Source organism: Rhagoletis pomonella, unplaced genomic scaffold, assembly GCF_013731165.1.
Source record: "Rhagoletis pomonella isolate Grant_MI unplaced genomic scaffold, Rhpom_1.0 Rhpom_scaffold_04146, whole genome shotgun sequence".
Taxonomy (NCBI): Eukaryota; Metazoa; Arthropoda; class Insecta; order Diptera; family Tephritidae; genus Rhagoletis; species Rhagoletis pomonella.
In genome coordinates this window covers 1-17,556 of record NW_023462698.1, presented here as the reverse complement: position 1 = coordinate 17,556, position 17,556 = coordinate 1, and the positions used below count along the sequence as shown (strand labels likewise).

Below are 17,556 nucleotides of genomic sequence, written 5' to 3'. Positions count from 1 at the left end.
GCCATGGATGTTTCGATTCGTATGCCTTTGTGGGCGTGGCTGGTGCCTGAAATTCGAAAAAAGGCAGTTTTTTAAACTACCACTGAGGCCGCACTACTGATTCTATACCGTTCATGTGGATATCAGTAGAAGGGCCTTAAAACAAGCTATCTAATGCTGTCGTTGTTGCGTTTATGAAATATAAATATGTCATAACATTATCGCCTAAAAACTAAAAATCGGGCTGCTGAAAATATAGATTTCCAGAATTTTCTCAAAAACTGGTCAGTCGATTTTATTCTAAGTCTAGCCCAAATAGGGATGCAAATTTTGAGCAGTAACATCGATAAATCGATGTTACGATGCATCGGAGAAAAGAACATCGAGGCTAAAATATATCGCCAGAGAAACATCGATATATCGATGGTTTCCGATCTTTTGTAATTTGTTAGTTTCTAGTTAAATTTAAAGCAATATTGAATACTTTAAGAATTATGAATGTATTTTCCTGTATTTTATTATCCTATCTATACTCTTTCTATTATCAGAATCAAAATGCTTACCATCGTAAGATCGTTCGGGCCTAAATATCCTAGGCAGTGTTGCCAGAACTTTTTGGACGAACCGGCTAAATTGGCAAATAAAACCGGCTAAAAACGGCTAAAATGTTTCAACTAAATTTCACATGTTTTACTTAAATAAATCACGAGTAAAAAGACTATTTCTTGGAGAGAAGTTAGAAATTCGAGCCGGAAAAAATTTTGCCAGCAAGAATTTGCAATTAGGAAAAACATATGATTGTGGCACATGGTTGAATTTTTTTTTCGACGATAATTTGAATAAACAAGGTCGTTAAATTAAAAAATTTACAAATTGGAGAGACTTTAAAATGAAAAAAGTAGGTTAATACTTGTCTACTTAATTAGTTTAGTTGATTCCAATGATTTGAAAGGTACTCGGCAAAAAAAAACTGTTTTCTTAATCGGAATGCAATCTCAACCAGAGTCGATATAGTAAACCCGACAAAGAAATTGAAACGTATGTTGAAGAAAGTCGGACTGACAAAATATATACACGTAGATCCTGTTTTTTGGCCCCCTGAAAGAATCTTAAAAATTCTATATAAATTTCTTTTGTTTGAAATGCAACCGTGGACACTATTTGGCAGAAAAACTTGCAAATTTTCGTTCGTACAGAAAATTGCAAATTTCTCTACATGAGAGAGAATTTGGGAGCATTTTTTCTTACTACCTATTGTCTTCCCTACAAGGCCTTTTCAGACTGACCGATTCTCAACACACTCAAATAGAAACCAATACTTATAAAAAACGCTGTAAAGATTTCCCTTCAATTTTAAGGCAGTAAAACAACGACCTTAAGTTAACTTCAACCGAAGCCATATGTTGACAAGGGACGCAAAATCACAGTCACACAAAAGAACTGGTGAGATTTTTCAGAAATCCCTTCAATTCTGATGCAAAATATGATCCCAAAAAACTGCAGATCTCCGATTTAGATGACCGGTCATATGACCGGCAGATGTCTCGTAGGATTCCCAAAGAGTTTTGCTTTACATAGAAATTTGTGCTCTTTTATTTTCATTTTAACTCAGTTCAGTGTTGGCTCCTTTAATTCAAGTTGGCATTCGGTTTTTGGAATTTAAATAAGTTCTCAGCAAAAAAGTTTGTTTAAAAAAATACATATGTGTACATAGTGCTTGAAAATATCAATTTTCCCCTTACCTTAAACCTTTGTGAGTGTGCAAAAATGATGTTTTGTAATTTAGGCAGAATTGAATATGCGCTATCCGGGAAGACAATATCTACATGTAATATTTGTTCTTTTGTTCGCACTAAATCCAAACACAAACGCATCTTAAGTGTCTTAACAGCGAAACAATTTCTTATTTTCTAAGTTTGCGAATAAAACTTCACACTTAAAATTAAGACATTTATAACAATCATTTTATTTTATTTCAAATAAAAATAAGCGAAATCGGCCCAATTTCATACAACCCTGCCTGACATGAAAATTTTCTCCACGATAAGGCTAGTAGTCATTTCTAACAGATTTCGGGTCGCTTAGTCAAAAATGGAAGCATATATACCTATTTGAAATTTAAGAAAACAAGGCAAATAGCAAAATCGGCTAAAAACGGCTAATTTTTTTCTGTAAAACGGCTAACAAATCGGCTGCCGGCTAAATCGAAATTTCTCCGGCTGTTTGCTATCGCAACCGGCTAAATCTAGCCGGAAAACGGCTAAAATGGCAACACTGATCCTAGGCCTGATCTTGTTAAAATTCTAAGGTGTGTTTGGTTCTGCTTTAACGGCTAGGTTATTAGCATTCAGTGAATCCAACATTTTTATTGAGCTTGGGGTCGTTTTTTATGAAAAATGTTGTGGGAAAGAAAGAAGTTATAGCTGCTATTTGGGAGGTCACCACATCTACTAATCAGACTTCTTTTACCCCGGTCACTCAGAGATGTGGTGATCTCCGAAATAGCAGCTATAACTTCTTACCTTTTTAAATTATTGATGCTTTTCCACAACATTTTTCATAAAAAACGGCCTCAAGCTCAATAAAATTTATGTATATAAATGTTATAAGGCCATAAATAACAAAAAAATTCTGAATGAATAATAAGTTTAAGGTCAGCCAAACATACCGAAAGAAAGTCGGAGAGAATCCTTAAAGTCGATGTTTAAACCATCGGTAAAACTTCCATCGATATATTGTCAATTTCGCGATGTTAGTATATTGTAAACATCGATGGCAAACATCGAAAATTGAACCGATATTATCGATGTTTCAAAAACATCGATGCATCGTTTGCATCCCTAAGCCCAAAACCTTGGCTTTCATTTGGTATATAGCTTATGTCTGGGAAAACTCTTGTTGTTGTGGAGATATTACGATTCAAATTGAAAAAATGTCGCTCCAAATAGCGAAAAATGTTTAAAAGTTAACATATTCGTCTAATTTGGTTACTCATCCGCCATGTACACCTGAGTAACGCGCTTTGTGCTCATGTTTCATACAAAAAAATCTTTGCGTACTTTCATTTGAACACTATTATTTCTTTATTTATATATCGATTTTCTTCAGTAGTAACTTGATTTATTTTTTATAACAGAACAGGCTTCAGCACAGATGCAAAAATTTGGACAAAACCTGTTATTTTTTAAATTTTTCTTGTGTTAAAGTTGGATTTTTTTCATTAAAAAATAAAAAAGTTGGAATGATTAACTAATTTGTCAGAAACTATGACTCCTATCGGAAAGTAATGTATATAGGTTTATGGAAAATTTTATTAGCTTTATTTTCATATTATGATTGTTAAATTGGTTCGTAAGATATACGTGATTAAGTGGAACCACTTTTTGTTTTAAGCTGAATAACGGTAAATTGCAAATATCCCGAAAACGTATCCATAGAAAAAGAATTAACTCGATTTTCGGAATCCCCGAGCAACACTACATAGAAGTGAGAGAGGGGCGTCTGGAGAACGACAACAAGACTAAAATTTGTGATCCAGTGTAATTAAATACAAGTTGTACACAATAACTAAATATTAGAAAAATAATAGGAATCAAAATTTGATACAATTTAGAGACAAAAAGTGCAAGTTGAGTTACATTTTCATACGAAATTTGGAAAATGCAATTATCAACACTGGTCCAGAAGTAGACATGTTACCGAAGGAAGAGTTTGACCAGCCACTATCAAAAATGTATACATACATATAAAAATACAAATATGTAGGTACAATTAGAAAATTTAAGTTGCATTCCTATGCGAAAAGGAATTTTATGATGTCAGCGAATAGGTGAATGCTGCCAATTCGACGAAGGAGGGTTAACGGTCCGCGAATGGCGCCAACTTTATTTTATACACCCTCTAATAACGGACTACATGTGAAGTTTGCCACCTATCAGATATGCTATTTCAACTTATTCTCGCATTTCTATACCTTTAATGAATATGAAATGGTATTATAAATTTTGTCCTTTGTTTGTACATAAGTACCAGAAGAAGAAGAGATCATAATCAATAAAATTTGCCTCATGTAATGCCTACTGCATTATATAGATTTTTTTTCAATACGGAGGTTTTCTTCATTTTCGCTAAAGAGTTTTCTTACAATATATGTATTTGCACTTTTTACATATGGAAATGCAAACATATCGTGTAAAAATTGGATTGGCTTCTGTACAAAGCAGATGCACATACATACGAAATAGAAATAGGTTTGTATAGTAACCAATAGTCAGTACTAATTTGTACTGGAACCTGCAAATTTTTACTGGAAAAGTGTATGATAACCCAAAAAATTTACAAGAGAGCACTGAATCAAGAGCGTAACAACACGGGAGAGCTGCAAATTCTTGCTAGTGAAATTTTTACTAGCAGAAATTAGCTAGCAGAAGAAGAAGAAGAATAAATGTCAAAAGCCGCCATTTGTTGAATTGGTTTAGCACAAACAAAACTAAAATGAGTGGAAATCAAAATATTAATGATGTACTAGATTGTGTAAGTGCTTGTGTGTAAAGCAAAGAGTTTAAAACTGATTTATAAATAGTAAAATGATTACAGCAGAATATCAAAAGGGTGCAACAACTATTCACTTGCAAGTTTATACTGGTTTTGCGTTCAATAACTTTTTCTGCTAGTTTTCTCTTTTTCTCAATTTTACGCTCTATTTTGCTTTTACGCTCTCGCTGCAATGTTTTACTGGATAAGTTACTATACAAACCTAATGTTTCTATTTCCATCTGACACACAGATAGAATTATCGTTTCATTTTCAAAGAACGTAATTCTAAATAGTTAAATAAAGACTGTAAATTAGGCAGACACAAGCAATTATGTACATACATATGTATGTATTCAAAATATACATATCATGTAACTCTATTTCACTTCTTAATTGCCCTTTTAGGAAAAAGTGTGCTACAAATTTGCATACATACTAAAATTTTTATGAAAATTTGCACAAAGTTTGGAATTCCAATTTTCAGAGTTTATGCTGTTAGCCATAATTTTATATAGTTATTTTTAAGAGGCTTCCCTGAGGGGCTCTGTAGTCGGAGTAGAAAGAGAGGCAGATCACTGAAATCTTTGGTCTTTGCTCTCTCTCAAGCTGAAAAGGAGACAGGTGTCCGGTCCCATTATTTTCTTGTACCAGCTTCAAATTCAAATTCCTTTAAAATTGTATAGATTTTGTACGGCAATATGAATAATTTTAGGAAAAATCGAATTTCGATTCTAGAATTTTTTGAATCGATTCACGGATCGAATCGGAACTAAAAAATCGAATCGGAAGGGCTCGATTAATTGATCTTCGATTTAAAAAGGGCATCTCTAGTATGCATGTAGGTTTTTATGTACATATATGTATGAACGATTAACGCGCGACCGACCGAACCAGTAATTCCGATTAAACAATAAACCTGTTTTATTTTGGTGGTTGCAATGCCAAAAGATTGATAATTTAAAGATTGTAATTTCGAGATTACAGAATAAAAATATTGTAAAAAATAGATATACCCTCAATGAATAAGCATATTTAAGAGCATATTTTGGTGATATTACACATTTTATTCTCACACATGACCACATGAGAGCTCCCCATGTAAATAGACATAAGAATGAATGAGAGTTTTCTTACCGAAAATGTTCTCTTGAGAATAAAATAACAGTGAGAATCAATTTGCGATTAAACGCCCATTAGAGTACTCACCGCAATATGGCGGCACTCTCATGATTAATTACTCTCATAATGAATTACTCCCATCGTTTACGAGTACCTTTATGCAAAAAAATCGTCCTATTTTTATTTGATCGCTGTTTAGAATTAGGAGTACGATATATACATACATGCGTACGCATATACAAATATTTACATACATACATAAGTATGTAATTATGAGCTAACGTTTTTTTTTTTCTTTTATATTTTCACCGTTAGCTGTCGTTCAACTTCTGTAAGAAACTCCAAAAACTTGTTTGCGTCTGGTGAAATAAGTATGGAGCCTGAGTATCGTTCATCGTACATTTCATATCCGATGGTGGATCGAACTACAAAAATACTGCCACGTGAAGCATTTCGCCTCGATCCTGACCCAGTAGAAAACAAAATTCATCCAACCGTTCAAGAGGTTCCTTCCTGCCAAAAACTGGCAAATGATAAAAGTTTACGTGAACTTGCCGCTCGCAACCTTCAGAAAAGTCGCCTTCAGCAATACGTTGGAGATAATAAATACAACACCGCGCCATCTGAGTACAAACGCCAATTCGTACAATTTCCCATCGAAAAAGCACACTCCATACCACAAATATCTCATATAAAAATACAAGGTAAATTTGGGGGTGTGCCAGAATATCAAGACTGTTTCAAAATGTATGACAATTATTCGAAAAGCGCACCAATAAAAAAAGTTGACAATTTACGAGTATCTGGTGCTGAAATAGTAGAAAAGGCAAATGATGATACTAAATTACCAGAATATCGGGAGAAATTTCGTGAACCACCGAAAAGTGTATCGAAAGAAAAAGCAATTAAAATCCCTGACCATCTGCATCCAAACGGACAATTTTCGAAAGATATTCCAGAATATTACGAAAGCTTTCGTGATCCGAAGATTACACAGATGCCAGAACGTGGTAAATGTCGGGAACCATATTTACGCCTCAAAGGTAAAATCGAATTCAACCCCGAATATCGCAACACTTTTTTGGATTTCCCACGTTCACGGCCAATCATACGAAAACCAGCTTCCACATTTCGTCTGCCAAATTCATCATCAACTACGTCCAACACGACGCTTATTAAAAGTCCCAAATCTGCACGTCGCAAATTTAAATCGTATTCCCCAAAACGAAAGGAGTATATTGAAAATTCCCCAATTACAGACATCACCACAACGCCGGAATATCGTCGCGCTAATTACCAATATCAGCTGCGCGAACGTACTCCCCCACGCGAACCCAAGGAGGAGAAAGGAGAAAAGGTTGTTGGTTCAGTGCCCAACACTAAATATGTGTCCATCGCAACCCAACGCAAAAGTTCCGAATCGTCAACGGATGTACCCGGTAAGTCGTCATATTTGCAGAAGCGACGTACTTCCCGCCATCGCCAAGCAACTATTGGTTGTCATCATGGTCCGGGTGCACCACCGAGTTTTGAAAATGTTGTGGGTTGTGCAACAAAAAAGGCAGCAAAATTTGGCAGGCGTGCATCTATGCTTCAGAACACATCAACTGTGGGAAAGGACAGAACGGGATATTCCATGTCGAATCAAAAAGCCAACGATGAGTCATTCGTTGTGCTGAACGAGCCTTGTAAACAGTCACACTGGATGAAGAAGTCCTGGTACGAATCGTAATTGTATTATTGTATGTGGAGTGAAAATTTTAGTAGAGTAATTTGTGTTTACAATGGAAGATATACTAAAATAAATGTTTACTAGCTTTAACCCTTACTAGCAAATATACCCCGCTCCGCCTTTGAGCAATTGAAAAATTGTGCCAAATATTTGGAATATACATGGATACCAGTGTAGCCAAACAAGGGCTTTTCCTATCAAAACTGGTACGGTTTTTCCCCTTTGAAAGGTTGGTAGGCTAGATTGGATTTTGGTAGGTTCCGCGACAATAATAGTTATTTGCGAAAAATATAAAATATGTATCCTGGTGACCAAAAGCAACGCAAGTAAAGGTGTGATCCTTCTGTAGCAAGCTGCACCGACGGTACAGGAGCTATGGGCACCTGTCCAACGGATGCCCTTGGTGTCATTACAGGCATTCCTCCTTTGTCTATTTTGTTTGAAAAAGAGGGCTGCTGAGGTGCCCTACGACTGCCCAATATGATCAGCAAGAAAATTTGGGATCTTTGGGGTCATTTGGACCCTACAAGGTAACAATTCCTGAAGGGGACTTCTGTGAAGTGATAGTAACTATGATTGACGAAAGGTCCTACGCATGGTATACCGACGGATCAAATTAAATATTATGTCGGATAGTCAGGCAGGTTAAAGGTCTTGGACTCTTCTAAAACGGCAGCAGGCTTGTGGAAAGCTGTAAAACTTTTTTGAACCACTTGGAAGCTCACAATAACGTAACGCTGTGATGGGTTCTGGGACATGAAGGGTTGGAAGACAATTAAATCTGACTGTCTCGCAAAGCGGTGAGCCCAAATGCACTTGCATGCCTCACTTCTTAAAGAGAGTAAGGTTGGAGTGATTACAATTAGGGTTAAGAGCAATAGATCTTCTTAGGTCGCAGCGCGTTTCTCCCCGACGTAATAATAGTAACAATAATAATATGTATGTGTAACGATACAAACATTTGTGTAAGTCTGTAGAGTAAAATGAATTCTTATACGTAGTTAATTTGTTTTTATTGTACTAGCTGTGTTTTAGTTTTTCTAAATGTTATGTTATTTACATTTTTAATAAACTTGACATACAAAAAAATATTAAAACTTAAATAAAGTTTTGGTAGGTTCTGGTTGAATTTGGTAGGAAGTTTTGGTAGGAAAAAAAATTTGTCTGTGGCAACACTGATACATACATAACTTCGTTAGCCTTAGTTTTAAGACCAACGAAGCTTGCCGAGTGAAACTATCATCGATTATGGGTACCAGTGTTGCCACTTTGTGAGTAATTCCTCAAACCGTGAGGAATTTCGTGTGCGCTTGAGTATTTTTTGATGATTTTTATTTTGAGGAATTTTCTCTTTATATATTTGCAGATAACAAATGCAACCATGTTTTACACAAGATAGTTGTTAAATCGCTCTGCATATTTTTGAACAAAAAGCTTTCCGAAGTTTTATAAAGCGAAATACACCACATAAGCGTTTTGCCAAACATTCTTCAAACCAACTTTTCCCATTTCGCCATACACCATGCAAACATGACTCGTTCAAGCAAAGAGTTTTAGTTTTCTTCCGGTTCACAATGTTAAAGGGTTTGGTTTTCTTCGATTTTTCTATCTTGCGTCCTCATTCGGTAAACATTCCGTTGCGAATGAGGCGATTTTATCATTGTTAAATAGTCCCAAAGCTACCACAAAATTATTCATATTTCATATTTATTAAAAGCAAACAAATTCAAATTCCAAAACAAACAATTTAGGTTATCAAACGAACTCGCACAGTTTTAGCAGCTGTTTTCCTAAAGCTGAAATTAGTCGAGAACGCAGAACGTATACTTAAACGCAGTCTGTATACGCAGAATTTTGTCGATTACTGGAGCCCTCAGTGTTGCTTACTACACTGTTGCCACTCATCAATGCCTTTTCACAAACTTACCCTTTCAACTACAATTTTTCGTGCTATAGTAGATTTTAGCTAAATATAAACTACTTAGTTTTCAACAAAAACCTTATTCAATAGTAAATTTCAAATATTTTAAACATATTTTGAGTAGGAACTTATATCTTTTTAATGAAAACTCAACACCGCAGAATTTTTCTGTAGTTGTAGCCCGTAGCGCAGAAATCTGCGGAATTTAGATTTTTCCGTGTTAGCTGATTTCTCCTTCTTTAGATGGTTGCCACTCATCAGTTTTACAGATGGTAAAAAAGTTATAAGTTCCTATTCAAAATATGTTTCAAATATTTGAAATTTACTATTGAATAAGGTTTTTGTCGAAAACTAAGTAGTTTATATTTAGCTACAAACTATTATAGCACGAAAAATTGGAGTTGAAAGGGTAAGTTTATGAAAAGGCATTGATGAGTGGCAACAGTGTAGTAAGCAACACTGAGGGCTCCAGTAATCGACAAAATTCTGCGTATACAGATTGCGTTTAAGTATACGTTCTGCGTTCTCGACTAATTTCAGCTTAAATTGTAGCAGTGCTGGAAATTTCCAGTGGAATATTAGTTTAGGTACTATGTGTATACGATATACATACATACACTTCGAATACCATCTCCAAAAGAGGAACAAGGATTTTTCTCAAATTAATCAAAATATTTTTTTCTTCATGATTATATTCTCTAACTAGGAAACTAATGTTGCATATACTTGTTTTTGCATCAATTGCGTTGAATCTGTACGATACACAAGCATCATATTTTCCCATCTAATTTTTGAGTTGTGTCCCTTTTAACGACGGTGTGCGATATGTACATATACCAAATAAAAGTATGAATTGGAAAATCTACCACATCTTATTCAAATCTACCACATATTTTTGCTGATTCTACCACACTAAAATAAAAAGGCGTTTGTTTGCACACTGCTCTAGAGATACTTATGTATATATTTACATACATACATACGTATTTTTTTTCCTTTAAGAATTGTTCGTATTTTTCATTTGTTCCACCTTGTGCATATTCCTGGCATTCATAGCAACCCAAGTTTTTTCAATGGATGCCTATAACTATTCGTTTCTATGCTATTTGTTTATTCTCAAAGAATGTTATTATAAATTTCTCACCTACGCCCATAAGGCTGCTGCTAAAATGTGTTCGAAGGATCAGTACAGTGAAATGAAAGATAAATTTAAAGCTCCTAAACTAAAAAAGCCGACGAGTAGGTTAATTACTAAGGTCCTGAAAACCTATAGCCAATACCCTTCTATTCGTTTTACTTCCAGCCACACGGGCGCGCTGCTATGAACAATTTCTTTGGCAGGAGCTCTACGATGAATATATACGTTTCAATGATCGCTTGGAGAGTGTGAAATCTTATAAAACAAACACTGAATACTTCGATGAGTATTGCAAAAAGATTCCGAAGGAGGACATGGATAAAAAGGAACGTTTGATTAATATTTATCCATTGTATAGTACTACTGCCATAACATTGTGGAATAATAATGGCGATATAACTAGAGATTTCAAGAAGCGTTATACTATAACACGCCCAGTGCAAGAACAAAGGGAGCAATTTGGATAAGCACTGTACATATGCGACAGGATACGTTGAACAAAAAAAAAAAATGTACAACAAACTTTGACAATAAGCACAATTCGCCTTGAAATCAGCTGCTCCAGTATTACCACCTTACATGAATTTTCCGTGGTTGAAAGCGACCTACGGTTCGAGAAAAACGACTAAAGCCAACAACCGAGTTTTATTTGTACGTTTTTTTGGGAATGTGTCCATATTTGAAATGAATTTGTGAATGAAAGTAGAAAACATCCGTTTGTTTCAGTGAAAAGAGCATGCCATTTACTACAAAAAATTTCTAAAATAGAAAATTTTGGATTTTCGGCCCTTTTAAATTTCCCTATCACATATATAAGTATAATTATATACTTTACATATATAATATTTGTAAATATATATGTACGTGTATGTATGCATACTATTCAAGTATTACGTAACCACTTGGTTTGGCTTTGGTTTGCTTATTTTTGATGCCAAGGGGCAGGGCATGATTCAATAATACAAGGTTAGATAATTAAGGACAAGGACAGAGAAAGGGGAAGAATGCAATCCCTTGTTGCGAAAATGGTAGTAGAAAAGTACCCAAAGTAGGCAATTAGTATTGAAATTCCTTTCGTAAATTCTAATGTATTTGCAGGAAATCTGGAATTTTAAGCGAAATATTGAACGAAATATTAATATATCTACGTGAATTACATAATTTATGTGCTACTTAGCTGTATAAAAACTGCAAAAGGACTCAAAATTAAAATAAAACTACTATCAGATTTATGTAAACATCCAATTTAAAAGCAATTTATGTTTTCATCAGTTAAATGTGCTTCATATGCATATACAAATAAACATATTTCACAAAAGCTTATTCTTCTGTTCCACACCAAAGCTACACTTTTTCCAAGTAAATTTTTAAAGAAGCAACACGGTTAAGGGAGCGGTGCGAGAGAGACAGCTGTCAATTTATCGAACCTTGTATTATTCCTTGATTCAATAATAAAAGGTTTGCTCAAAAAGCAGTTTTCTCGCTCCCTCTTGACAAAATCGGCTCCCTTAGCAAAGCATTGTGTGTGGGTTCGTGTGTATGTGCAAAGCTTTTGTAAGGGAGCTAAGGGAGTGTCAAAACTCTAATGTCAATAATGAGCAAACCTTTAATTATTGAATCATGATAAAGATGAACGGCAATAAACCAATAGAACAGCAAATAAAGAGCCTGTTTGCCAATAAAACACAGTAATATAACCATAAAACTATATTAAAAATCAAGAATGATAGAATATTTTCACTCAGGGAACATTTAATTATTCTTGTTTATACGTTACTTCAACTGACAAAGGTTTGTGGAACGTCAGGTTTGCGGTAAAGATTGAATGTACTATAAGGAAATCTTCTTTTAGGTCAGAGGGAAGTTTGTTAAGCGTCAGCAACATTGCTTCGTTGTAATGCACTCGTTGGCATAAAGGTTCGTTGACGTGTCTGTCAAATCTATTCGTTGAATACCGCCAGAAGTGGCAGTTTTTTCGTTGGACGGATGGTTTATTACTATAAAAATTAATAACTAAACTAGGATTTTTAAAGAAGTTTTGGATAATTATGTACAAATTAGGTAAGATATTTAGGTTTTACTCTTTTGAAATAAATATTCAGTTTGCCAAGTTTTGTGCGCTAAAAATGCCGGTGGAGACCAAGCAGCCGTATCCCTGCGGTGTGATTTTCTACCGGGAGTAAACTGCATGTTAAGTTGGGGTTATTAAATGATCATATTATTAAATTATGTAAATTATTTCATGTGTTTAGTACTAATATACGCTACCTTTGCGTTAATATGGGGCTCGACAACGATGGCCGCACGTACCGTGCCTAGCCACCTTGGTCAAAATGATCTCAATCGTCTGCAGCGTGTTTTTGACGATGCAATAATGTCGAATGACCTGCAAGCTATTTACTACTCGACGCTAAATATAAAATTAACTGATCCAAAGGAAACGACGGATTTGTGCTCAAAACTACGCACACTTCATAAGGATTCAAAATTAAATGTGAGACAGGCTTTTTGAATTTAGATATTTATCTAAGCTTCTGACTAATTATATCTACACATGTATTTTTGTAGGCTTATGAGAAAGATTTTTACCTCGTTGGGGCGAGCAAAAATATACAATGCAAGGATAAATTGCCGGAAGAACTATTATCGAAAGTGTACAATTCTTTGAAGTCCGAACTTAGTTCAACTCAGGAAATTTATTTTCGTGTAATGAGCTACAAACTTCTGGGTGTGCAAATTGATGAACAAAATACAGCGAAACTTGTAAAATCTCTGCAGGATTTACTAAAGAAAGATGATTCAATCGTTAGTTTCGGTTATGCTTTCAACGTCGCAAGTGAGTTGGGTCCTAGTGCAGCGTTTGTGGCTGATCGTGTCGAAGATGCCGTCGTTCAAGCCGACGAAGTAGATGGAAAAATGCTACAATTTGAAGGCGGTCTTAGCATAACTGCCTTGGTCGTAAATGGAATATTTCGAGTAACAGATACTTTTAAGAAAGCAGCACCCTTAAACGCGGAACAAGCTGTGAAGTTTGCTACCTACTTTCTTAATCGTAGATCCGTGCAATCGGCTAAAGGTGCACATTTGCTTATTGAAGCATTGAAAACTTTGGGAACAGCGGAAAAAATTGCACCGATCTGTATTCAATTGATAGGAAATGGTCAATTACAGTCTGACAATCATGTACTGAACGTAAAGATTGTTGATTTGTTGGGCAAATCTTTAACTCCAGCACCCCAAAATATTTATGGGAAAATATTGTTGAAAAAAGATAATACCGTACTTGCCGAAAAAGTTCAGTTCGTGCCTAAGTCATCCGACAAAACTGTTCATGCAGCACAGCTATCGAACTATAAACCCACTCGTGGCATATACTTAGCAGAAATCAACGCGGACAACATATACACTCAGACATTGCAATTCAAGGTACTTGGACGAATAAAAGTGCATTCTCTGGAAGTTGGTGTTGCAGAATCAGACGCGAGCTCAGCAGTAAAAAAGCAAAGTGTCACCTATCCGCAAACTTTGCCACATACATTAAAGGCTGACACAACCCAAAAACTGCTGCTAAAATCTGTACTTATAGATGAAGGCACAACAAAGGTTCCTTAAAAATTATTAATACCGATTACACCGGCATAAATTTTTATATTTCGCAGGTAATTTCAGTTCATCAGGCATTTGTGCGGCTTACCAATACAGATACCAAAGAGGAAATTATATTCGTTGCAGAACAAGATAGTAACAAAGCTTACAAGTTCGACATGGATGTAGGTTCACATGGTGCAGATTTCGATTACAAATCGGGGGAATATGAACTTTACTTGATTATTGGCGATGCGTCAATCTCAAATTCATTCCAGTGGCACGTAGCGAACGTTCAGCTAAAATTTTCCCATGAATACGGTAAGTATTATATGTATATCTTATTACCTAAGTATATCGTTAAATCTTTATTTAGAGACAAGGAAGAAGCAAGCAATTCGTAGCATGTTGCCGGAAATAGAACATTTGTTCCGTCCTCCCGAAAAACGTCCGCCTCGTTTTGTTTCAGATGTATTCACCGGTTTATGCTTAACACCCTTGGTGTTGCTATTCATTTTCTGGGTCAAGCTGGGTATAAACGTCTCCAACTTTTCGTTCGCACCCTGTACAATTGGTTTTCATGCGGGTTTTGGTGGCATTTTGGCGTTATTTGTAGTTTTTTTGGTTCAACTTAAACATGTTCCAAACACTGCGTTTGCTCATTCCAATAGCAATATTTACGTTCTTGTGCGGAAATCGAGTATTGCGAGGTATACATGCACAACGAATAACGAAGTCACCATCAACTTCAAACATCAGTGCAACATCATCCTAAATCCACAACATTAAATAAAAAACTAAGGTTACTTTCATTCCGAAACTTCTCAAGCGACCGAGAGAAAAAACCAAACCTATAAATACATACATAAGTATATTTTTTAAATCTTGCAAACTGAAAATAAAACTACATGACATGGTTTTAAACTGTGTCCGATTAATAAGTTGTTCGTGAACTATACGTATGTTTTTAATTTAGCTATAAAAATAAAAGTATTGCATTGAATCAGCACTGATAACTTCCAACTATAGTCCAATATACTTAATTTACTATATAGATAGATCGAGCTTTTTGTGCAATTATCTGTTTATGCTTCACAACGATAAAAGAAAAATACAAGTTTCACAATTTTTCGAAAATCGAATTATTTTGGAAGTTATAGCTATTAACATTTTTCGAAATTGTGTAGATTTTAATTGTTTTCTCGCGATTGGTAAAAACGATTCGGCTCATATTTTAGACAGAGAATGATGGTGTTTTTTCCCCACTTTTATTTTTTATTTGGCCATACATTTTTTTTTATAAAAGTTATTAAGCATTTCTTAAATATCACTGACATCTCAATGGCTTTAAAATCGCGTTTTGGGCTAATATGGTTGTACGTTCTATTAGTAATTTGCAAAAAAAATTTTGCCGCAATGCTTCGAGACGAAAGTTATTCACGCTTTTCTCTTACCGCCCAATGTATTTTGTATGGAAAAACAAAAACAAATTGGGAAAATTTTTTTTTGTTTTGCTTTATAATTTTTGTGAATATTTGTTCACGTGAAATTCGCGATAGGGCCGAATATAAATTTCTTTAGCTTTGCCTATTGCCTTTTTTTACAAAATAGGTTATTTTATGAAACAATTATGAAACTTTTTGTTTTTTAATATTTTTGACTTACAATATATAAACAAGCATGTACAGTTTTTATACTAAATTAATTGTCTTTATTTTGACATAATTATTTTTTTAATCGGTTATGTACTTTAGAAAATATTAATATTTTAAAATATCTAAACATTTTATTTTAACCTCTTATATCTTCTGTAATTTTCAATTGCGCCGAAAAATATTTATATTATTGGAATCATCGTTAAAAGTACTATCGATTTTTAGTTTTTCCATAGCTGAACAGTTGGGTGATGTATGCCAAATACTATGTAGGGGCTTGAATTTATGCTTTCGTTTTATTAAAGAATTTCCTAGGCTCTCATGCTGCAAGGTTCTACAGTTCAGGTTGAATTTTTGTTTTTAGGCTGTATGTTCGCATGTACATACATATTCAGCCTCACTCCGTAGTCGTAAATTAGGCTAAATTGTACGATACGACAATATTTTAATACACTAGCCGAGTGGAAATTTTAGGCAATGACGTGCAATTTTCGATACGATTCGACTCTCGAAAAACGACTTGCATTCGACACAACTCTCGCAATGAGGGCGAATATTTTTTATATAAAAATTAACTGCCAAGCAGGTTCTGCAATTTACTCCCGAATTTCAGCACTATACAATTTGAATTCAGTGAGTGGTTGAAATTGCAGAGCCGCCTGTACTGGTTTGTTAATTGCAGAACCTGAATGTATAAGTCTGGCATGTAGAGTTTTTAGCATTAGATATGTATGTATGTGCACATACTCTCATATTACAAAATTGTACATATTGTTTATTTTAAATGATTATAAAATATCATTCAGGAGTTAAGGCCCCGGATCTGTTTTTATATTAAGATAAATGTATGTATGTACATTTATTAATAATTAAATTTTGGTAAATGAATATTTTTAAACATGTGGCTGAATTTTTTTTATAGTATGTATATTAAGTGTTTACATGTTCGGGGTTTGTTTACACGACTTCTGCTAGGAATCCCTCGTTCTCTTCAGTTACAATTGCATCGATATTGTAGAATATGGCATGCAAAGAGATGACAAAGCAAGAAGCCCCTACAAAAATATAAATCAACATATTTACATTGCAAATGCGTGAGTGCAAATGAGTGACAATATAAGCTGGAGTACGAACCCAGTGTCCAGAATAGTGCCGCGCCTGCACCTGCTATAAATAATATAGGAGCAGAGGCTATATTCACAACCATTATTTGGTGATTGGTTGATAATTGGTGTCCAAAAATACTGACGGGAGCTTGTGTCTTCTTAATTCTATGACTAACGAAGCCCACAGCAGCCAAAACCAGTAAGATTAAAGGTGAGGTAATGCTTCAAAGGAAAAAGGTAAACTTTTGATTTTATCCTAAAGTTTCAGATTTCTAAGCTCTTACAGACAGTATATCATCAGTATAACAAAAATAAAGATGTAATTGCTTTGAAAGTATGTGATGTTCCGGATAAATCGACTCGTCAAACGTGGCATACTCGCTGCAGCCTTAAAGTTAGCAGTGTTCATAAACTCCGACCATGGCCGAATGTATTTGCGCGTTAGTTGTACAATTTCCAGTGGGCTCGGTATTTTTTGCAGTGTCCAAAAACTACGGTTATGATTAACACAATCAAAATCAGTTGTTTCTTAATTAAAACCACTTTATATATTTGTAATTAATTTATGTATGAACCTTTTGAAATCAAATTGAGACTTTTGTTGCTCTTTGGGTACATTCATTTCTCCACTTACATCCACTTTAACTTCATCCATTTCGGGTATTCCGAGATTAATCGTTTGGGGAAATGAAGCTAATTTTAATAAAATATCTTCTGTAGCGTCGCTTGTGCAGCCTGCTGAAAGTTTTGCTTACGCGGCCTTTTTAGTATATTTGTTTCTGTTG

The 17,556-nt window shown here is 34.8% G+C and overlaps 4 protein-coding genes across 4 annotated transcripts; 3 read left to right on the top strand and 1 right to left on the bottom strand.

The window, feature by feature from the left end:
• The first annotated feature begins 5,955 nt into the window (after nt 1-5,955).
• LOC118754574 lies at nt 5,956-8,389 on the top strand. The gene has a single exon (XM_036489458.1). It carries the CDS (start codon nt 6,008-6,010, stop codon nt 7,364-7,366), a length of 1,359 nt encoding a protein of 452 aa, XP_036345351.1. The 5' UTR covers nt 5,956-6,007; the 3' UTR covers nt 7,367-8,389.
• Nucleotides 8,390-10,325: 1,936 nt separating this feature from the next.
• Nucleotides 10,326-11,220, top strand: LOC118754577. Its single transcript, XM_036489461.1, has 2 exons — nt 10,326-10,526; nt 10,591-11,220. The coding sequence occupies exons 1-2, from the start codon at nt 10,361-10,363 to the stop codon at nt 10,890-10,892; spliced, it is 468 nt and encodes a 155-aa protein (XP_036345354.1). The 5' UTR covers nt 10,326-10,360; the 3' UTR covers nt 10,893-11,220.
• Nucleotides 11,221-12,361: 1,141 nt separating this feature from the next.
• Nucleotides 12,362-14,968, top strand: LOC118754576 (dolichyl-diphosphooligosaccharide--protein glycosyltransferase subunit 2-like). The gene is given in 6 exon segments (XM_036489460.1): nt 12,362-12,486; nt 12,678-12,919; nt 12,994-14,028; nt 14,085-14,331; nt 14,387-14,628; nt 14,630-14,968. Coding segments are annotated over 6 exon segments (1,935 nt in total). The 5' UTR covers nt 12,362-12,473; the 3' UTR covers nt 14,786-14,968.
• A 1,434-nt stretch (nt 14,969-16,402) lies between these two features.
• On the bottom strand, nt 16,403-17,547 carry LOC118754575 (prenylated Rab acceptor protein 1-like; the record flags this gene model as incomplete). Its single annotated transcript, XM_036489459.1, is given in 4 exon segments — nt 16,403-16,720; nt 16,800-16,993; nt 17,056-17,262; nt 17,347-17,547. Coding segments are annotated over 4 exon segments (579 nt in total). The 3' UTR covers nt 16,403-16,622.
• Nucleotides 17,548-17,556: the final 9 nt, after the last annotated feature.

What these genes read in the sequence shown, in the direction of transcription:
- LOC118754574 (XM_036489458.1), top strand. Translation starts at nt 6,008, where the DNA reads ATGGAGCCTGAGTATCGTTCATCGTACATTTCATATCCGATGGTGGAT.
- LOC118754577 (XM_036489461.1), top strand. Translation starts at nt 10,361, where the DNA reads ATGGATGCCTATAACTATTCGTTTCTATGCTATTTGTTTATTCTCAAA. An exon ending in TAAACTAAAAAAGCCGACGA is followed by an intron (nt 10,527 to 10,590) that starts GTAGGTTAATTA and finishes TTTTACTTCCAG; the next exon opens with CCACACGGGCGCGCTGCTAT.